Source organism: Impatiens glandulifera, chromosome 6 (genome assembly GCF_907164915.1).
Source record: "Impatiens glandulifera chromosome 6, dImpGla2.1, whole genome shotgun sequence".
Taxonomy (NCBI): domain Eukaryota; kingdom Viridiplantae; phylum Streptophyta; class Magnoliopsida; order Ericales; family Balsaminaceae; genus Impatiens; species Impatiens glandulifera.
The window spans coordinates 7,144,378-7,162,758 of NC_061867.1; the positions used below are offsets into that span (position 1 = coordinate 7,144,378).

The 18,381-nt window shown below is 26.7% G+C and overlaps 2 protein-coding genes across 3 annotated transcripts; both read right to left on the reverse strand.

Moving 5' to 3' along the window:
• Window positions 1-1,518: 1,518 nt before the first annotated feature.
• On the reverse strand, window positions 1,519-6,711 carry LOC124944070 (mediator of RNA polymerase II transcription subunit 19a-like). Of its 2 annotated transcripts, XM_047484529.1 has the most exons (7): window positions 6,410-6,705; window positions 4,853-4,893; window positions 4,046-4,335; window positions 3,727-3,960; window positions 3,595-3,648; window positions 2,438-2,564; window positions 1,519-1,834 (listed from the first exon to the last, which is right to left on the reverse strand). In XM_047484529.1, the coding sequence occupies exons 2-6, from the start codon at window positions 4,881-4,883 to the stop codon at window positions 2,514-2,516; spliced, it is 660 nt and encodes a 219-aa protein (XP_047340485.1). In that variant the 5' UTR covers window positions 4,884-4,893; window positions 6,410-6,705; the 3' UTR covers window positions 1,519-1,834; window positions 2,438-2,513. The 2 variants fall into 2 exon arrangements, with proteins under 2 accessions (XP_047340485.1, XP_047340486.1); XM_047484530.1 differs by lacking the exon at window positions 2,438-2,564 and having other exon boundaries at window positions 6,410-6,711.
• Window positions 6,712-10,299: 3,588 nt separating this feature from the next.
• On the reverse strand, window positions 10,300-10,873 carry LOC124943045 (transcription repressor OFP6-like). The gene has a single exon (XM_047483612.1). The coding sequence runs from the start codon at window positions 10,871-10,873 to the stop codon at window positions 10,334-10,336; it is 540 nt and encodes a 179-aa protein (XP_047339568.1). The 3' UTR covers window positions 10,300-10,333.
• Between the last annotated feature and the right edge of the window lie 7,508 nt (window positions 10,874-18,381).

Here is an 18,381-nt window from a genome sequence, read left to right on the forward strand (position 1 = left end):
TGCTAACTAATATATGAGATTTTGTGTAAAGTGAATAACTCGTTATTTCTATTGAGTTACATTGTGAAAAATAAATTGTCGAAAATTCAATGATAATACAATACCAAATATCTTCCTTCAAGCACATATGCCGGTCCAAACATCACAGAAGTTTGGAGGCTATGCGAAAAAAAAAGTGTTATTATTTTTTATTTAATTTTTTGTTTTTAATGATCTACTACAAAGATTAATAATTTTGTATTATATTAAACATAAAAGTTGATTAAAAAATGGTATTTTATTTTTATAAAGAAATTTAGGGACATAAGATTGAAGGTTATAAGCTATTGGTTGTCTTACTCTAGAATCGTCGTTACTTATACATTGTTCGGTGAGTGTTAACTAACTCAAATCTTTCATGATCTTCGATGTTGTTCTCCTTCTAATCGGTGCTCACAGTTCTTATTTGCACCTTCAACGTTCAATCTTCATTCTTATTTTACTAGTCTATTTTATCAGCTCAATAGTTTTGATGAAATAAATTTAACTTGAGAGGAGAAAAACTGAAATTTTACAGATGAAAAGTGGTATTTCATACAGATTTACCTTTCTTCTTTATTTGACATAAAAAGAAATATAGTTTTTAAGAATCAGTCATTTTATAATAAAATAATATTAATTAATCTAAAAAACTTATTTTTACTTTTGTATGCTTTTTCAATAATTCAATTTGTATAAATTATAATTATTATTAAACAGAATAAATACAAACATATTGGCACATATTGAGTTTTATTTTTATGTAAGGAGAATAATTTCAATCTACTATCATTATTATTTGCATACTCTGTTGTATCGTGTTTATTTGGCAATAATTATTATTAAAAATTTGACAATAAAATTGAAAATAATATATTTTTTCAAATATTAAATATTCTTTATTATTTAAATTATTTTCTAAGAAATAATCTATAAATTCTACATTATAATGTTGAATCATTTGATTAATAAAAATTATTTTCTATATTATACTTATGTTTTTACTTACAAAAATTACATTAATTTTCTTTGTTATTATCATTCAACAAAAACTGTTTGTCAATTTTTTAAATTAGATAAAAAATAAAAATAAGAAAAGATCATAATAAAATTATCAAATAAAAAATTTACATTATTAATTATATATCACTATATATATATAATTAAATAAATTTTTAATCTAAATAATATAATAATATAAAAAAATATAATTACAAATAACTTAATTTGTAAATAAAAAATCAAATAAAAGTAATACAAACCAAAACAGCCCATTATTTATATCATTTTTTTCAAGAAAATACAGTTGCTATCACCTTTTACCCCCAAAATTACATTAAAACAGAGATTTCTCAAAATCTTATATACAATAAGAAAGGTAATTAAAATATGTTAATATTAGATTAATGAAGTTCTTCCATTTCATGCTTATGATATTATTATTATACAACCCGCCCTTAACACATAGAAAATATTATACAAACAATTCAAAAACTTATAAAAAAAAAAAAAATCAATAGTGGTCATTGTAAAATTTTATAGCACCAATCTTTGACCTACTCCTTGCACTAGCCCTGGGCTCCAACCAAAAAAAAGGGGTCTTGAGTTAATAAGATAAGTTTAAATTCTAGAAGAAAAAACTAGTAACAAAACACGAAAACGATAAGATGGCACTCTTCACAAACGACCCAAATTTTGCATTGTCTTTTGTATGATAAAAAAAGTTAAGTCCAATCGGCTATTCGTGAGCATATAAGCAAAATTTGAACCATCAAGGTAAAACCCCTTCATGAGTCTGATATGTTCGTAATGTTTCCTGCAAGAAAGAAGAAAACCAATAATATGAAATAGTGGGAAAGAAACCTTATGATATTGGAATCATCTAATATCTATAACTCGGGATCATATTATTTATTCTCAGTTGTATCATGTTCGGATCGCAATGAGGAAATGGTATCTAACTTGGTTAGGGCTCAAATCTACAAACCACACCTTTATACCAAATGTATATACATATGTATCTAAATAAATCATTATTCAGGGTTTCTCGATGAGACCCAAATCCAAATACAACATTTTTAAAAGAAGCCCATTGAATGGTGGAAAATGGGATGCACTTAAGATTTGAGGATGATAAACTTGGTTAACACAACTTTATGACAAATGTACGTTTGTATCCCAAAGATCATTATTGTGGAGGTTTCTTGGTGAGACCCAGATCTAGATCCAGATATAACAACGTTTCTAAAAGAAATGAAAGATTAAGGATCGATCACTCATCTATATGTTCATGTGGCTTCAAATGAAAGGCGTCCTAGAGGTGGTGGAAGGGAGAATGCTAGGAGAAAGTAAATTTATGGAAAGCTTAGATAATGACAATAATAATGAATACACTACAAGAAGGCAGGAAATTATATACCTTGAAAGTATTTCGGCCAAACTAAAACAAGCCATCCAAATTTCAATACTAACCACATAGAACAGAATGCCATATTTCAGCTTGCTACTTTTATGATTCCCACCTCGTCCATCTTTGTACTCTTATGCTGTCAACAGACATAGTCCGAAAATAAGGAAGCAAGATCTTTTATCTTTTTCAACATCCAAATAACAGAAAAGTGCATAAAAGCAATTGAATCCAACAATTCACCTCGATCATTTCCTTAAGGATCCTTTGCAACAAGAAAACATGTACAATTTTCTCAAAAATGCCTATTGTTCTCGAAATAATTGAATCAAGACAATACGCTATTATTGAAACGTTTTGAGAATTTAGTACTTAGCAGTATTTGTAAGACAGGTAAAAGTGATCTTAGGTATAATCTAAATTATTTGGCGGCTATATCATATCAACCATCATAAGGGAATGAGGCTCACATGAACGATTCAACTAGAAAAGTAGATTACAATTAAAAAGGCGCTTCTAAAATGTTATCATACATAAGCTAGTGAAATATAAAGCTTGTTTGTTGTAGGATTATTTGGAAATAATCTAGTTTAATTGGATAAATCCTTTTTTGAGAATAAAGTAAGGGTAAAATGGTATTTTAGTTGATGCGATGGTTTATTTGGAGATAATCCTAGATAATCTTAAACATTCTTTACATTGATAGGATTCTATTGCACTTCATAATGGTGCCTATGTTTCAAGATTGATTACTAATATTCCATGTTTCAAAACGGATTTATGCATCTACAGATTCCTCTTATTTGATACTTTTATCGTCTTCCAACCAATCTGGTCGAAGCCTAGGGTGCACGAATCCCTTCTTTTGAGCAATGTAGTAATGGCCACAAAATTATGAACACGGTTCATGAATACAAATCCTTTTTATGTGAACATGCATAAATTGTTGCACTTCTGTACAAAATAATAGAATCAAATCAATTCAAGCACTTCTGTAAGAACACTAGAAAATTTCATTGAGGAGAATTATGCCAAGTTTATTAAAAAGATGAACTGTAATCTTATAGGTAAATGTATCCGAACACAAGTCTCAAGCCATCGACAGGAATTGAGTATATAACTTAACTGAACAAGCTATATAGGATCCCCTTCTAAACTATCCCATTTACCTTGCTTCTCTTGTGATTATCAGCGAGATCTTGATCTCCGTCATGCTTCCTTTTCTGGAATCAGGTAGAAAATCTTCAGAACCAAATTTCCATACTCAAAAAATACAACTGAACTATACTAATGACAACTACCTTATCATGGTGTTTCTTGGAATGTTCCCCAACCATATCATGATGACCACTTCTATCTTTCTTTTTTTCTTTATCTTTGTCTTTGTCTTTACTTCGATCCTTATGGCGATGCTTATGCTTCTTATGTTCTCTGTCTTTACTTTTATCCTTGTCCTTATGTCTTTTATGCTTCTTTTCCTTATCCTTGGACTCACTAGCAGATTTCCCAGGGATTGTGGGAGCTCCTTTCTCTCCCTATAATATGAACAAAGATCACATCATTACAAAACAACAGAAACTTCTCAATAACACAGAATCATCAAAATCATAGATTATTTACAGGAGGCAGTTCAATTGGAGCAGTTTCCCTCAGTTGAAAAGCTTCTTTGAGAACGTCAATGTCAAATGGTTGTATGCGGGCATTTGCATCTTTAGAGTAAGGTGCTTCTCCCATTAGCTGATGCAATTGCATTCCTTCCCCTTTCCTTATCTCTGTGTCTCCAACCACTGTGTGAAGGTAGTGTGTGTCTGAAATCGATAAAGGAAGTGACCTCTTGCAGAAGAACTCATGATGAGCCAATAACTTGTAGTGACTTATAAGATCCACTGCCCCGGTAAGTTCTCTTGGCCCTGACAATCCCAAATTTAACCATCAGCCAAAATGGAAACTGAAGAAAAATTAAATTTGAAGGATATAGAAGTAGCTCTCCCGCACAATCATGCAATTGTGGATTAAAATCATGCAATACAACATTCTCTGATGATATAAAACCAACATGAGTCTATTTTAGAGGCAAAAGAAAACACTAAAGTGAATATCTAGATGTAAGTTGATCTGAATTGAAATGCAACCTAATAAACCTTACCCCCATCATAACACAATCAATGCTACTTCTGCACCCTTCAATTCAATTTCAGAGGCAAGATCGTGAAGTTTCGCGAAAAGAAAACAAAATGTATTTATTGTTCATACAAAATTACATGTATATGCAACAATGAACATCAGAACTCCCTTGAACTGTGAAAAATGTACTTAGCTGATAAAGATAAGTAAATAAAAAAGTATGTACATAAGAAGTTCACTTCAACAAAATGGAAAAGAAGGTCAAAAAATAATTCTTGAACTTTAATACTGTTTACACTTTACCTCTTCCGAATTTCTTGGTGTCTGGATCCATCAATTATTGCCTGGAAAAAGGGAAGTTTGTCATTACAGTCTGTAGATTTCACACAAGTAAAGTTGAAAATGAAGAAAGATAGAAAGGAGATGAAAGGGATAACTTTAAGCACCCAACTTAGGAACAGGGTGAATTTTTCTAAACGTCTACACTCTTCGTAACACTGAACAATGCAACTAAACATATAGAAAGGGGTTGGGTAGTTACACATAATTATAAGAAATGAACATTATCACGATTTCATAACTGGGACGTCATAATTTTTTGAGGCACAAAGGAGAAAAAGAAATGGCAATGGATCCCAAAAACATGTTCAGCAAAACAGGACATCATCAACAGATTGGTTCCACAACAGTTGATATTTAAAGAACATAAAGAAAGCCATAAATAAATCAACCAATACATGAAAACTAATCAAAAAAATTGCTGACAAACGTGAAGATGTTCTGCTTTAAATGTTCAACTAAAGTAGACTGAACATCCATAACCAATATAACATTCCTCTTTCTGTAGGTTTAAGATGTACACTGGCTAGTACATACAGTTGCACCATCTCATTATATTTGACATATGGATTTGTTAATAAATAACAATATTGAAGCAACAAATTCTCATTAATTCCAAGCAGATTATTTGAAAATGAAACAGGTTTCTACAAGTCACCTTGCTTTTAAGGTGGATTTTTAGATATTTTCTTATTGATCCTACTTACCTTTCACAGATAGTAATGTATGGGCATACAAACATTATCATATTTGCTATGATAAGAGGTGAAAAAGAGTAGATCAAAAATGGAAAATGTGAGCAAAATTAGGAAGATGATTGGCAAATGAATGTGGGTAGGAACTGCCCATTTCGCTCACCAAATCTTCTCCCTACCTCTCCGATATAAAATAAAAGAGTTTTCTTTTCCTATTGCAACAGTACTATCAACTCCCTTTAGGCTTTCCTTCTCTTGAAAATCCTCTTATCATCCTGAATATAGCTTTGTGTTTTGTAGGATTCTTGTGTCTCCATGTTTTACCATCCCAATCTTTACTCTTTCTTTCAAGCATCAAAATTAAATGTCTTTTGGGTTATAGATCCTATGTATATGAACAATTACACTACCAATCAACTCACTGTCTTTCTGATCATAGATCTTATGGGTTGAGTACAAGTTATAGTGAGTTCATAACTATTTTATATATGCAGGTATGACAACTAAAAGTGAAGTGTAAAAAGTTAAAGAATATGAACCTTGTTGTGGGTTTTCAATTCCTATAGCAAAAACAATTGTTTCCTCCTCTATCTCCAACTCTATTAGGTCAATTCCATTATAATCGCTTGAGATCTATCCTAACAGAAACTAAATTCCAATCCAGAATACATTTCACAAAACACATACCAATTAGCAAATAATCATAACACAATAAAAGAAAACAGAGAAAACCCATCTCACAATACGAACAAAAACCCTAAAAGAATCGTGAATCGAATTAAAACATCAGAACATGAAACCCAATTCTTCAGGCACGAAAACTTACTAAAATTGAGAGTTAGTTCAATCGCTTCATCGGCAAGATTACAAGAATTGAATAGCTCTTTACCCTCTTCTTGTTCTTCGACAAGACTCTGATTTCGATATAGAGATGAGAAGGAGAAATTGAAGTCTGGGAAATCTATAAAAGAGGAAGAATTGAACGGGAAGTAGGGTTTGTTGTAGTAATTGATAATATGGGTTGTTATCGGAACGGTCGCCGGAGAAAGATTGAAAGTGAAAAGCTCCGCCTTTGTGGATGAATAAGAACTTAGAAGAAGAAGAGAAGAAGAGGGTAGAGAGAGAAATAAGGCAATAAAAAGCCCTATGACTTTGAGAGAAGGAAAGGGGGTGTAATGTGGGAAAGGTTGACCCACAATAACAAGACAAAACAAACTAAGAGGAATTTTAATTCAAAGGGCTTAATAAAACCCTATCTTTTTTATTCCATATTAATTTAATAAATTAAAACTAATTATTATATAAAAAAAAAATTAACTAATAGTCAAATTGGGCTTCTTATTCGGACCAATTTCAGATATTGTCTTTAAAATTTTATAATTTAAAAAAAATTTACTGTTAAATTATAAAAAACGAGATTTAATATTAACGGTTTTAAACGTCGTGTCATTTATAAATAAATAATTTATGCCACAAATTTAACTACCGAATATTAACGAATTTAGGATTTTCATTATCAAATTTATAGTCAAAACTCTCAATTTACTGAAAATCGATAGTTAAATTAGTGATATTTATTTTTTATTTATTTATTTATAAATTTCATGAAAAAGATAATAAATTAATTGCGTTGTAATTGTTAAGATAAAATCTCTTTAGGTATAACTTTAATAATAAAAGGCTCAAAATTATAAGATTTAAAAGAAAAAATAAGAAATTTTAATTAATTCATTACAAGACCCAAATTTACAATTAAATAAATATATTTATTTTAATAATTAAGTGTATTTTCTAATTCTGACTTTATGATATTTATGGCCCAAAACAAACTTTAAGTGTTTTTTTCTAATTTTGATTGTAGGATATTTTGTTCAATAGAATTTTCCATCCAATAAATGTTTTGCCAACTCTTTTATTTTATTTTGTGAACAATAAAAAAAATTATTAAAATATTCTATAATGTACTATTATATAAAAATATTATTTATTATTTAATTTAAAGAGAAAATAACTCTTTCAATTGAAATAGAAATAAAAAATAAAAGGAGTATTTGTGTCATTTTACATTAAGTTGTTCTTATATAGAGACTTTATTAGAGAAATTGGATCAAATTGTTTCATAATCCTCGAAATTTTTTAAATGGTCAAAACCATAAAACATTGCCCAAATGGGTCTCCCAGACGAAAATACCCCTGATTTTCTTTCGCGTAATACGCGAAGGGTTACGCGAAGGGGCGAAGGGCTAATTGTTATGCGAAGGAAAATCAGGGCTATTTTCGTCCAGGATACCCATTTGGACAATGTTTTATAGTTTTGGCCATTTGAGGAATTTCGAGGGTTATGAACCCATTTGAGCCAATTTTCCTTTTATTAGAATAATTTAAACCTACTATAAGATAATTGCAAAAACAATTAAAAGTAAAAGTACTAAATCCATGATAGTTGAGTCCATCAATTCACAAATCCAAATTTTGTTGTTCTTCTTCAAATATTTATGAACAAAAACATGTTAAAATAAAATAAAATAAAACTGTATCAGCACTTATAAACTTTTATATAACTGAGAATAAACATTTGAATATATATATATATATATTTGTATTTGACATATTTTTAAATTCATAAAAATAGAAAACATAATACAACTTTATATATAATACTAATTTTATTAAATTTAAAAAGAGATAAATAATTTTTTTTGTGTGTGTGATTTTTGTTAGAGTTAAGTGTTTAGTCCCCATTAAAAAAAGAAAGTTAGATATTTTTATTATTTTATTTTTAAATATTTTGACTTAAATTTAGAGAAGTAAGTGATTATAAATATATATTAAATAATTCATTATTATATAAAATTAATTAATAATTTAAATCAAGTAATTTTATTTTATATATTAATATATTAACCCGACTTTAAAACATAACTACTTTAAATCTTGATTGAATGTACATACTTTTATTTATTTTTTTCATTTATCTTTGGTGGATAATGGATATAAGTTTTTTTTTTGTGCTTTGAGTCTATTTTGTATTTTTTTTGTTTTGAATAATTTATTATAGCCATCTTATAAATTTGAACGGATGACTTTTTCCTTTTTTTTCAGTTTTTGAATAAAATATGGATTAATGAAATTTGTTTAATCTTTTCAAAAAAAATATATATATATATATAGGGTAGGCTGAAATGGGTCAGTCAATGATTGTCAATCTTTTTCACCAACTTATTTAAGACAACATTCAAAGAAGATAAAACCTAGATAGTTACAACTTACAATTATAAGTGGTAAATTTAATATAGGAAGAGGAAAGGCAACATGTGAATTTTGGTCAGTCTAAATTTGACTCCATGTGGATTCTGACTCATTGAAATGGTAAAAGACAATACAAAACTATCACTCTTTTTATTTTTATTCTTTAAAACAAATGTTTCATCATTTCAAGTACGAATAGACTAGATACAAAGTTGATGTCCCGTGAAATAAAATACCAAGAAACATGTAAAGATAGCTGTACAATGAAAGTAAAACTAACTAGTGAAGTAACACAACCCCACTAGAAAATGGAAGTGCTTTAATTGAAAACGGAGAAACGTTCACAAGTCCCCTGTCGATTCCTACTCAGCCTGGGTCCCATATCGCGATGGATTGAATTGAGGGTCTTCCCATGTCCGGGGAAGCTCGGTAATGAAATAATCAAACAAAATTTAAGACAAACTTTAGTAGTGATAAAACTTTTGTTGTTATGTTGGTTGAGTAGGAAGTTTATCCCTTGAAGTTATTTAGGAATTTTTTATCACCCTAACAATTATAATTAGTTTTAAAAATGGTTAAAGTTAATAAGTTTAAGGTGATTTTGTTAATGAGTTTGTAGGAAAGATAATTTGTGTAAGTAAGAGTAGATGAAAAATTAAATTTGTTAGTTTAAACTAAAAACAATGATCAACTTTTTCTAACAAACCTGACTAATTTGACTTTTAACCAAATAAAAAAAAATATTGTAATAAATAAGCTGAATTAGGGAGGTCAATGAGTACTATAGATCTATAGAGATAAGTGAAGTAAATATTCTGAATTTCCATTTTTATTTTACTATCCGAACAACCGACCTGACCTGACGGTGTCTATATTTTTATTATCATAGTCGATTCGTCGAGTACCTAATTTTCGATAGGTACCCATTACCCGATTAAATACTTATAAGATGGTAGAGATTTAAAGAAGAATAAATATAAGTTTAAAGATGTTGAAGAAGATAAAAACGACATCATATACCCGACAATTTACCTATTTAGTAGAGGTTGAATAATATAAGAATTTAAAAAAATAAATAAAGAGAAAATAGAGAAATAACATTTTATTTTAAAAAAAAAAATCATATGAAAAGTAATGATTCAAAATAATTTTAAAAGTATAAGTTTTAGATAAGAACTGTATTTATTATTATTATAGTTGGATATTAAGTTTCGGATTGGTTTAGTACACTCCCCATTCGGGTACTTCTGCCATGTCCAATCCCGATTTAAAATATTTGAACTCGACTCTATGATATCCACGGATAAGGGGTACTCACTTTGGTCTATAACCTCATGCACACTATTATTGTGTAATAAGTCTATTTGATTACTAGTTTATACATCCATATGATTACTTGTATAAATTTATATTTAGATTTTACAACTTGATATGAATTATTTAAATATTGATGAATATATCAATTAAATTCTAATTCAAACATAATAATAAGAAACAAGATTCATGAAAGAGAGAAAAGAGCTTCACAAATATCAGAAAAAGCATGAAGAATAACTTGATGATAATAAGAATCATTCAATCCCAAAAAACTCTCAAGCAATTTCTCCAAATCCTCTGCACCTTTTATCTTCTTCTCCACAATCATCTCCACCATTGATTCCCTAAAATCCCTATAAGGATCTCTCGATGTTTTCGCCACCACATAACTCTCCTCAACCTTCCTTCTTCTCGCCGCCGCCGCCGCCGACGACGAAGAACTTGGCTTTTCATGACATGTTTCAGAGTTCCGGCGACTTCTCCGGCACCGGCAGGATGAATCGGAGGATAATATGAACTGGGTTTTATCTTTTGAATCTTCGGGCATGAGGGTTTTTGTGGGTTCTTTGATTATGGGTACTGAAGATGATGATGATCTTTTGGGTTGTGATCTGGTTTTGACGCCGGCGGCGACAATGGAGTGTTGAATGACGTCGGAGACGGCGGTTAATCGGCATGGGATGGGGAAGAGACGAGAGATTTTCCGGTGGATATTATTCTCCATGATTTTGGAAGAAATTGATAAAAAGGGCAAAGTTTAAATAATGAGTACTGCCATGGATGAGGACGAACAAGTTGCAGAGAAAGCATGTGACTTAGTCTAAGGGTATATATGTAAATATTTAATGTTAGAAAAAAATAAATGTATTATTTGTAAACAATTGTTATAATTTTATTATTATTATTATTTTGTTGAGAACTATAGTTTTGAAACTTATTTGTAGTGCGATTAATTTTTTTAAATATTTTTAAAATTATACAGGTGTAAATACTCGAAGTAACTTTGAACACATAAATTCAATGCTTTCAACATTAGATATGAAATTAAAAATGTACTAAATGTGAAATTGAGTTGGGATCATTTAGAATTTTGAATTTTCAAATCTTATGATTTGAAATTTTTTATTGTTAAAATTATATAAAAATGAGATTTTATCTTTATGGGTTTTGGTTTTAAACATTATTAATTTATTATCTAAATAATTTATGTCATTAATTTAACTATTAAATTTTAATAAATTAAATATTTTGACAACCTATTATCTACTATTCAATAGTCAAAATTTTCTATTTGTTAAAAATTGTTAGTTAAATTAGTGACATGAATATTTTATTTACTTGTTTATAAATCTTAAATAAATAATAAATTAAGGACGTTTAAAATTATTAAGACAAATTTTTGTTTTCGTATAAAATTTTAAAGAAGAGAACTGAAATATCAATTGGTCCAATAAGGACCCAATTTGACAAATTAAAAATATTACTACCTTATAGTTTTAATAAAAATAAAAATTAAATTAAACAATTTTATACCACTAATAATTATTTGAACTATTTAATTAAAAAAAAAATTGATTCTAACAAAAAAAAAGAAGTGGAAGATATTAATTTTTAAAATTTTGGGAAAATAAAAATTATTAATTCTTTCATGGGTATTTAATTTTTAATTTTCTCATAATAATTATATTTTTAATTCAAAATTTTATAGATATAATTATAAATAACATTAAATAAAAACGCAATAATATAGCTTATGTGGTATTAAGTAATATTTTATTATTTGTTTATATCATTATTCATTAATATGAAATATTGAAACTAATTCACAAGTATATAAAACAATTTTTTAGATTCAATTATCCAAAATTTATTAAAATAATATTATTCAATTTAATCTCCCCAATCTTATTTTTTTTATGAAATCTCCAACACCCCCAAAGTAAATATCATGTTTAAATTGAATAGTACATTTTTAATAGCTTATATTTAATATATAATAATAATAATAAATAATAGATAAATAATGGAATGAATCAATGATCCCGTGATAGTGTGAAGCACAGGCTACTGAATCACATTTTAAAATTTACTGGTCCGTGACTATATAAATAATCTTAATTTTAAATTTTATATAGGATTAAAACCTTGTTTTGTTTGAAATAAATCAGCATTACATTAACTCATTTAAATTATAGCCAAAGTATAAAAATATATTTATTTTCTCTTTATAACATTTTAAAATATTAAATACTATTTAAGAATACTTTAATTATTTTATTAAAATAATCCAAATAAACTATTTTTACAACAAATATATTTTTTTTTACAAAGTTGGGGATGAGGGAAAATTAATTTTTTTAATTTGATTTGAAAAAAAATTGTATTATATAGATACCAATTTAGTGAGCGAGAAAATTTTATTGTGAAAATTTTCACCTAATATTTATTTTATTTTTCTCTTGGTAATCTCTATTCTAAATGAGTTTAAATAATATTATCTATCAAAATTCAAATTAATCACAAATTTATTAGACTAACCCAAGATAATTATAACTTTAAAGATAATAAGAAATTCTCATTATCAATAGATTTTAGGTTTTGAATTCGAGTCCGTTAGACGACAAATTTTGTACATGATTAAATGGTTAAGTGTGTTTGCGGTTTATGTGCTTAACTTACCGGGATTAGTCGCACTCTAAATGAGATGCGGAACCCAGTTTTCTAAAAAAAAATATATATATATAATATTTCTAATACTTATATTTCTATTTTGTCTTTTTTTTTAATAAAAATTGATTAAAAAAAAACAAATTTTAAATTATTAATTAAAATATTTACTTCATTTTAATAACATTTTAAGATATTAATACTAAAGATATTTTAAACATTTTACCTACATAATAAAAGTGGACCATTTTTTACTTCAAAAGCTCTTGGTATTCAAATGAGTTCAATTTTCAAAAATTGTATATATCCAAGTTTAATGGTTTTGTTATATCAAAACTCTATATTCATGAAATCAAATGTTTTAAATTCGGATTAAGTCGTTATAGAGATCGAACCTTTTGAATCAAATTGAATGTTCACCCAACTAATGGGTGTGCTAGCAAAAAGTTGATGATAATAATAATAAAAAAAGATAAATTATGTGATCTCACTCCATAAATCATAGTTTAATACTAAGTGTAGGTTCAAATCAATGAGATAAAATATAAATTGAAGACATAAAGAAAGAAAATAAAGGACCAATGATGTAAGTTGCTTTGAAAACAAACCAATGCATTAGTATCTCCAAATTCATGCAAGAATCCAAATACATTTAAATTATAATAAAATGACTTCTTCAAATTACTATTTAAATATATGTATAAAGACCCATTCTTAGATACATCCAAACACAAAGAAACAAAATCCATGTTAATTTTTTATATTAATCTCAAATTTATCTTCTTATATAGATATAGTTTTGGATCAAAATCAATTTGAATTGGTCTTAGCATCTAGTACACACTAAGACGACGTCGTATTGTTAATGACGATTATTCCTACTAGAAATGGAATTTATAAGGGGAATTGAATTTGGACGAGGCTTTTGGCTTTTATTATAGAAATGATGTTAATAATATAAAATATTTTATTATATATATTTAGTATGTTTACTTAATTAATTATGTAATTGTAAAATAAAATAATTTAAAATTCTATTTTTGTTTATTGAGATTAATAATTTAAATTTCTAATTATTTATAATCGTTAAATTTAAGATTAATTTTTAAATAAATTATTTTTAATAATTTCTCAATGAAGATTTTGAGTCCAATCTTATCGGATAATTGTAATCTTTTTTTTTAGATTTTTGGTATTTATATCAGGTTTTTCTCAAATTTTTGAAACGAAAATTAGAAGTCTATACTTTTTCAACCTTTAAGAACTACTATTGTGGTAATCTTTAATATATTTGGCGTACTTCGATTATTTATATTGTGTTTCTTTTTTTTTTCCAAGATAGAGCGGTTATTTTATGATGGTAACAAGTTGGAAGTATTAAGAAAAAGAAAGAGAATAGTAGTAACAAAATAAATTTGAAATCTAATGGTTCCAAGATGGACAATTTGAGTCTATATATATATAGAATGCGGTGAATACATGAAGGAATATATGAAGGGTTATATGGTTATGGATTCGACCTAGAAAGAGTTTTAAAGAAAGCTGGATCATTGGCCAAGAATTTTGAATTGGATGAGGATGGAAAGGATGCTTGGATTTTCGACATCAATGAGATTCTTTACGAAGAACATGGTTATGGGTATGGATTCGATTATTGGATAAACAGTTTAAGGTTGGAGATAGTTGATGGAGTGAAATTTAGAGTTTTCTTGTTGACCGGTTGGGAGCACAATTTTTATGGATGTAACAATGGAGAACTTGAAAAGAGTTGGGGAAATGATCATATTAAAGTAATTAATTTGGTTGATTTCTTGTTTAATTTTAGATTCATTAATTACTATCGAATCTCATAGAATCGGTAGGTAGTTAAAATTAACAGTTCGCTGAAATTAATCTTAAATTTAACGATTATAAATCATACATGTACAAATTTAAATTACATTAAGAAATTTTTTTATTTATGTATTTATAAATGACAAGTATATAATAACTTAACACATTTGGTATATTTTAACAATTATGTCATTTAATTTAATTGTAATCTTTTAACTAAATATATTAAATTAAATGAATTAATGTTTTTAATTAAGTATAATACATTTAATTATATTTATATTAGTTTGAATAATAATAATAATAATTTTAATTTTATAATAAATAAAAGAGAATAAATTATTGAGAGGAATAAAAAATAAATAAATTATTTTTTCATTTTATTTATATATATATATATATATATTAACTTTTAAAATGTATATATATATATATATATTATATATATATCAAATTTAATTTATATAATAATAAATTTATATATCTAAAAAATATATATAAATAATTTTTAAAAGATATTAATAATTAGAAAAAATTATTTATAATAAATTAATAATAAAAAGTTAAAAATAGAGAATTATTAAATGCATATATTTTGTAATAATAAAGTTAAAGAGGGGAATTAATGTATTTTTTCCTTCAATATTAATCCAATAAAGCCTCTTTCGTGGCAGATGCACATAGAAACTCACCAAAATCTTTGTTTACCATAATAAAATATTAAAAAACAAATATAAATAAAAAATTGTATTATTCAAATTGTTTATTAAACAATTACATCTCTTTATCGAAAGTTTCACATCAAACCAAAAATTAATTAGCAGTTTACAATTGAAAAAAAAAAATTGTAATCCTTTCCACAACCATCTCTAAATAACATGATTTATCAGTCAGTCATCACACTTACTTTCAACCATCTCTAACCACATTAACATTATCTCTCCATTGGGTCTCTCTTTCATTATCCAATGCAAACGTCCATTGATTCGATACATATTGAAATCATTTTATTGAAATTAATATTGAAATTAATATCACGACGGTGAGATATTGTGTTAATTAATATCTTCCATGGAATAAACAATAGTCTACAAAAATTATATTAAATTATAGCTTTTGGAATATCAAATTTAAGACAAAATGAAAATACCTTTTAAAAAATGATAGGACGATGGAAAATCTGTTTATCAAATTAAGTTGGTGTTGAACTAATTAAAATTCAAAGTTGATTGTAATAGATGATTTATTTAATATAATCGATAACATAAAATAAAGAAGAACTCATAATCGGGACTAGACGAAAGAAATTGTTGATGACAAACTTTACATATACACACTCGACGATGAATTTGATGAAGAAAAATATCCATAACGCATCCATCGAAATCAAATCGGAAGAGCACCATATTTAAAGAATGTACGGCAGCTAAAAAAAATGATAAAAGGAGGCATTTGTATATTAGGGTTACGAATGTTAAATATTGGGTCTCGAACAACCCAAAAATTATTAGGTTTTCATTTTCGAAATCAATAATTTGTCTGATTTTCTAATTATATATTGATTTTTATATTTTCATAATTTATATACTTAATTATTTATTAATGTTAGTGACACTCAAACTTATTATTTGAATTTTAATGTAAATGCATAATGTATATGATCCATTTGTTAAGTAAACATCCGAGTCAATTGTGTCATATTAATTAATATATATATATATATATATATTAATTATAAATATAAATTAATAATATTATGTTATAATTTGTTAAAATCTTTTTCTTTTGACAAATACAAAAGATTATAAAAAAGTTAGATAAAAAATAATTATTATATTGAGAAGTACTATTTGTTATATAAATGAGATAGTAATAAAATATTATTTAATTAGTAAAATATTAAAATTTCAACTTTTTGAAAAGTTATTTTTTTTGTTAATTTATATTTTATATATTAATTTAGTGAAGATTAGATATGATTGATCAGAGAGTATGAGAATGTTAACTTTATTGAATTAATATAGTTGAAAAGTTTATTTTGTGTTAAAATAAGAGTAAATTAAGATTGATAAATAAATTTAAATGTTAGGAAATTATTTTCTTTTAAGAGTAAATTAAGAAAATTACATTTTGTGGTAGGAAAGAATTAAAATTAAAACATTCAAATTAAAACTACCGTAGAAGAAGCTAAACGAAGACAAGATAATCTAAGACATTTTTATTCACGAAGTTTCTCAGACGAAAAAAAGCCGGAAGAGACCGAAAAGTTACCAGATTTAAATAAATATATATTATAATTTCAAAAAGGATATGCTGTAAAATTACTTAATATATAAACAAAATTGCAAAATATACAAACACATATCCTAATAATAATCTATTAATTATTTTAATTGAGCACATATTTCTATAGAATATGTTATAGATTTAAGAGAGAAGTATTGCTTATGGAATAATTTCCTTAATAATAATAATAATAATAAAAGTAAAGTAAATAGTCAAAATAAGTTAATTTATATCATACTATCCTATATTTGATATTTTCACATATTTTAGGTATTAAAAAGAAAATCTTATACATATAATAACAAAATTATCATAATCAATTATATAATACTTCTCCTAATAACTCACTTTCGTCAACTAATATATTCCTTATTATCCAATAATATCCTTAATTTTACTGACATTTATCAACTCACTTCGGTTAACCAACTTATTCCTTATTACTCAACTATCTCATCTTTACCGACTTGTATCAACTCGTGGGTTGAGACTCGTTCATAATCTTGAAATTGTTAAAAATAAAAAAACTATATGTATGTTTCGAACTTACAAATAAACAAAAACAAATACAATTTTATAACCAACTAAGCTAATAAGACATTATTTTAAATTCAACACAAAATTTGATAAACGTGCGAAATTCCTAATAATATTAGTTCAAATTTTAAATAACTAATATATATATATATATAATAATGCTTAATTTGAATTTGCTTGGTTTTTCGGGTCGAGACTTGTGGTTAATATGGATATATATATGTGAGTAAATGAATACTTGAGTCGGATCGTGGGTTGACCCGCCCATAATCTTGAAACGGTTAAAAATAAAATTAAAAATGTTATATTATGTTTCAAACTTGCAACATAACAAAACAAGTACAACCCTTTAACCAAGTGTGAATATGATGTGCTTTGTCGAGGGATAAGAAGTCAGTAACAAATGATAGTGGTTAAAAAATATGAATCAAATATTTGATTGACCAAAGTGTGAGGTCACGAGGTTAAATGTCGATTGAGATTGATGGTTGATTTGTCTAAGGATAAAAGACGTGTGAAAGTATGATTGTGATGTGGTTTGTTGAGAGATAAGAGGCTGATAACAAAGGATCGTGAGGTCACGAAATTAAAGTTCGATTGAGATTGGTGGTTAGTTTGTTGAGAGATAAGAGGTGTGTGAAAGTGTGATTGAGATTGATGGTTAGTTTGCCGAGGGATAAAATTCATGTGAAAATGTGATTAAGATTGTTGGTTAGTTTGCCGAGAGATAAGAGGTCTGTGAAAATATGATTGGGATTAATGATTAGTTTATCAATGGATAAGAGACGTGTGATTAAGATTGATAGTTAGTTTGTTGATGGATAAGAGACTAGTAACATCGGTCTGTCGAGGGATAAGAGACTTGTGAAAATGTGATTGGGATGTGGTTTGTCAAGGGATAAGAGATCG

Coding starts and splice junctions, on each gene's coding strand:
- LOC124944070 (XM_047484529.1), bottom strand. CDS start 4,883: ATGGATCCAGACACCAAGAAATTCGGAAGAG. Junction 3,649..3,726: donor CCAAGAAACACCATGATAAG/GTAGTTGTCATT, acceptor ACCTGATTCCAG/AAAAGGAAGCATGACGGAGA. Junction 2,565..3,594: donor ATAATCACAAGAGAAGCAAG/GTAAATGGGATA, acceptor GTCTGTTGACAG/CATAAGAGTACAAAGATGGA.
- LOC124943045 (XM_047483612.1), bottom strand. CDS start 10,873: ATGGAGAATAATATCCACCGGAAAATCTCTCGTCTCTTCCCCATCCCA.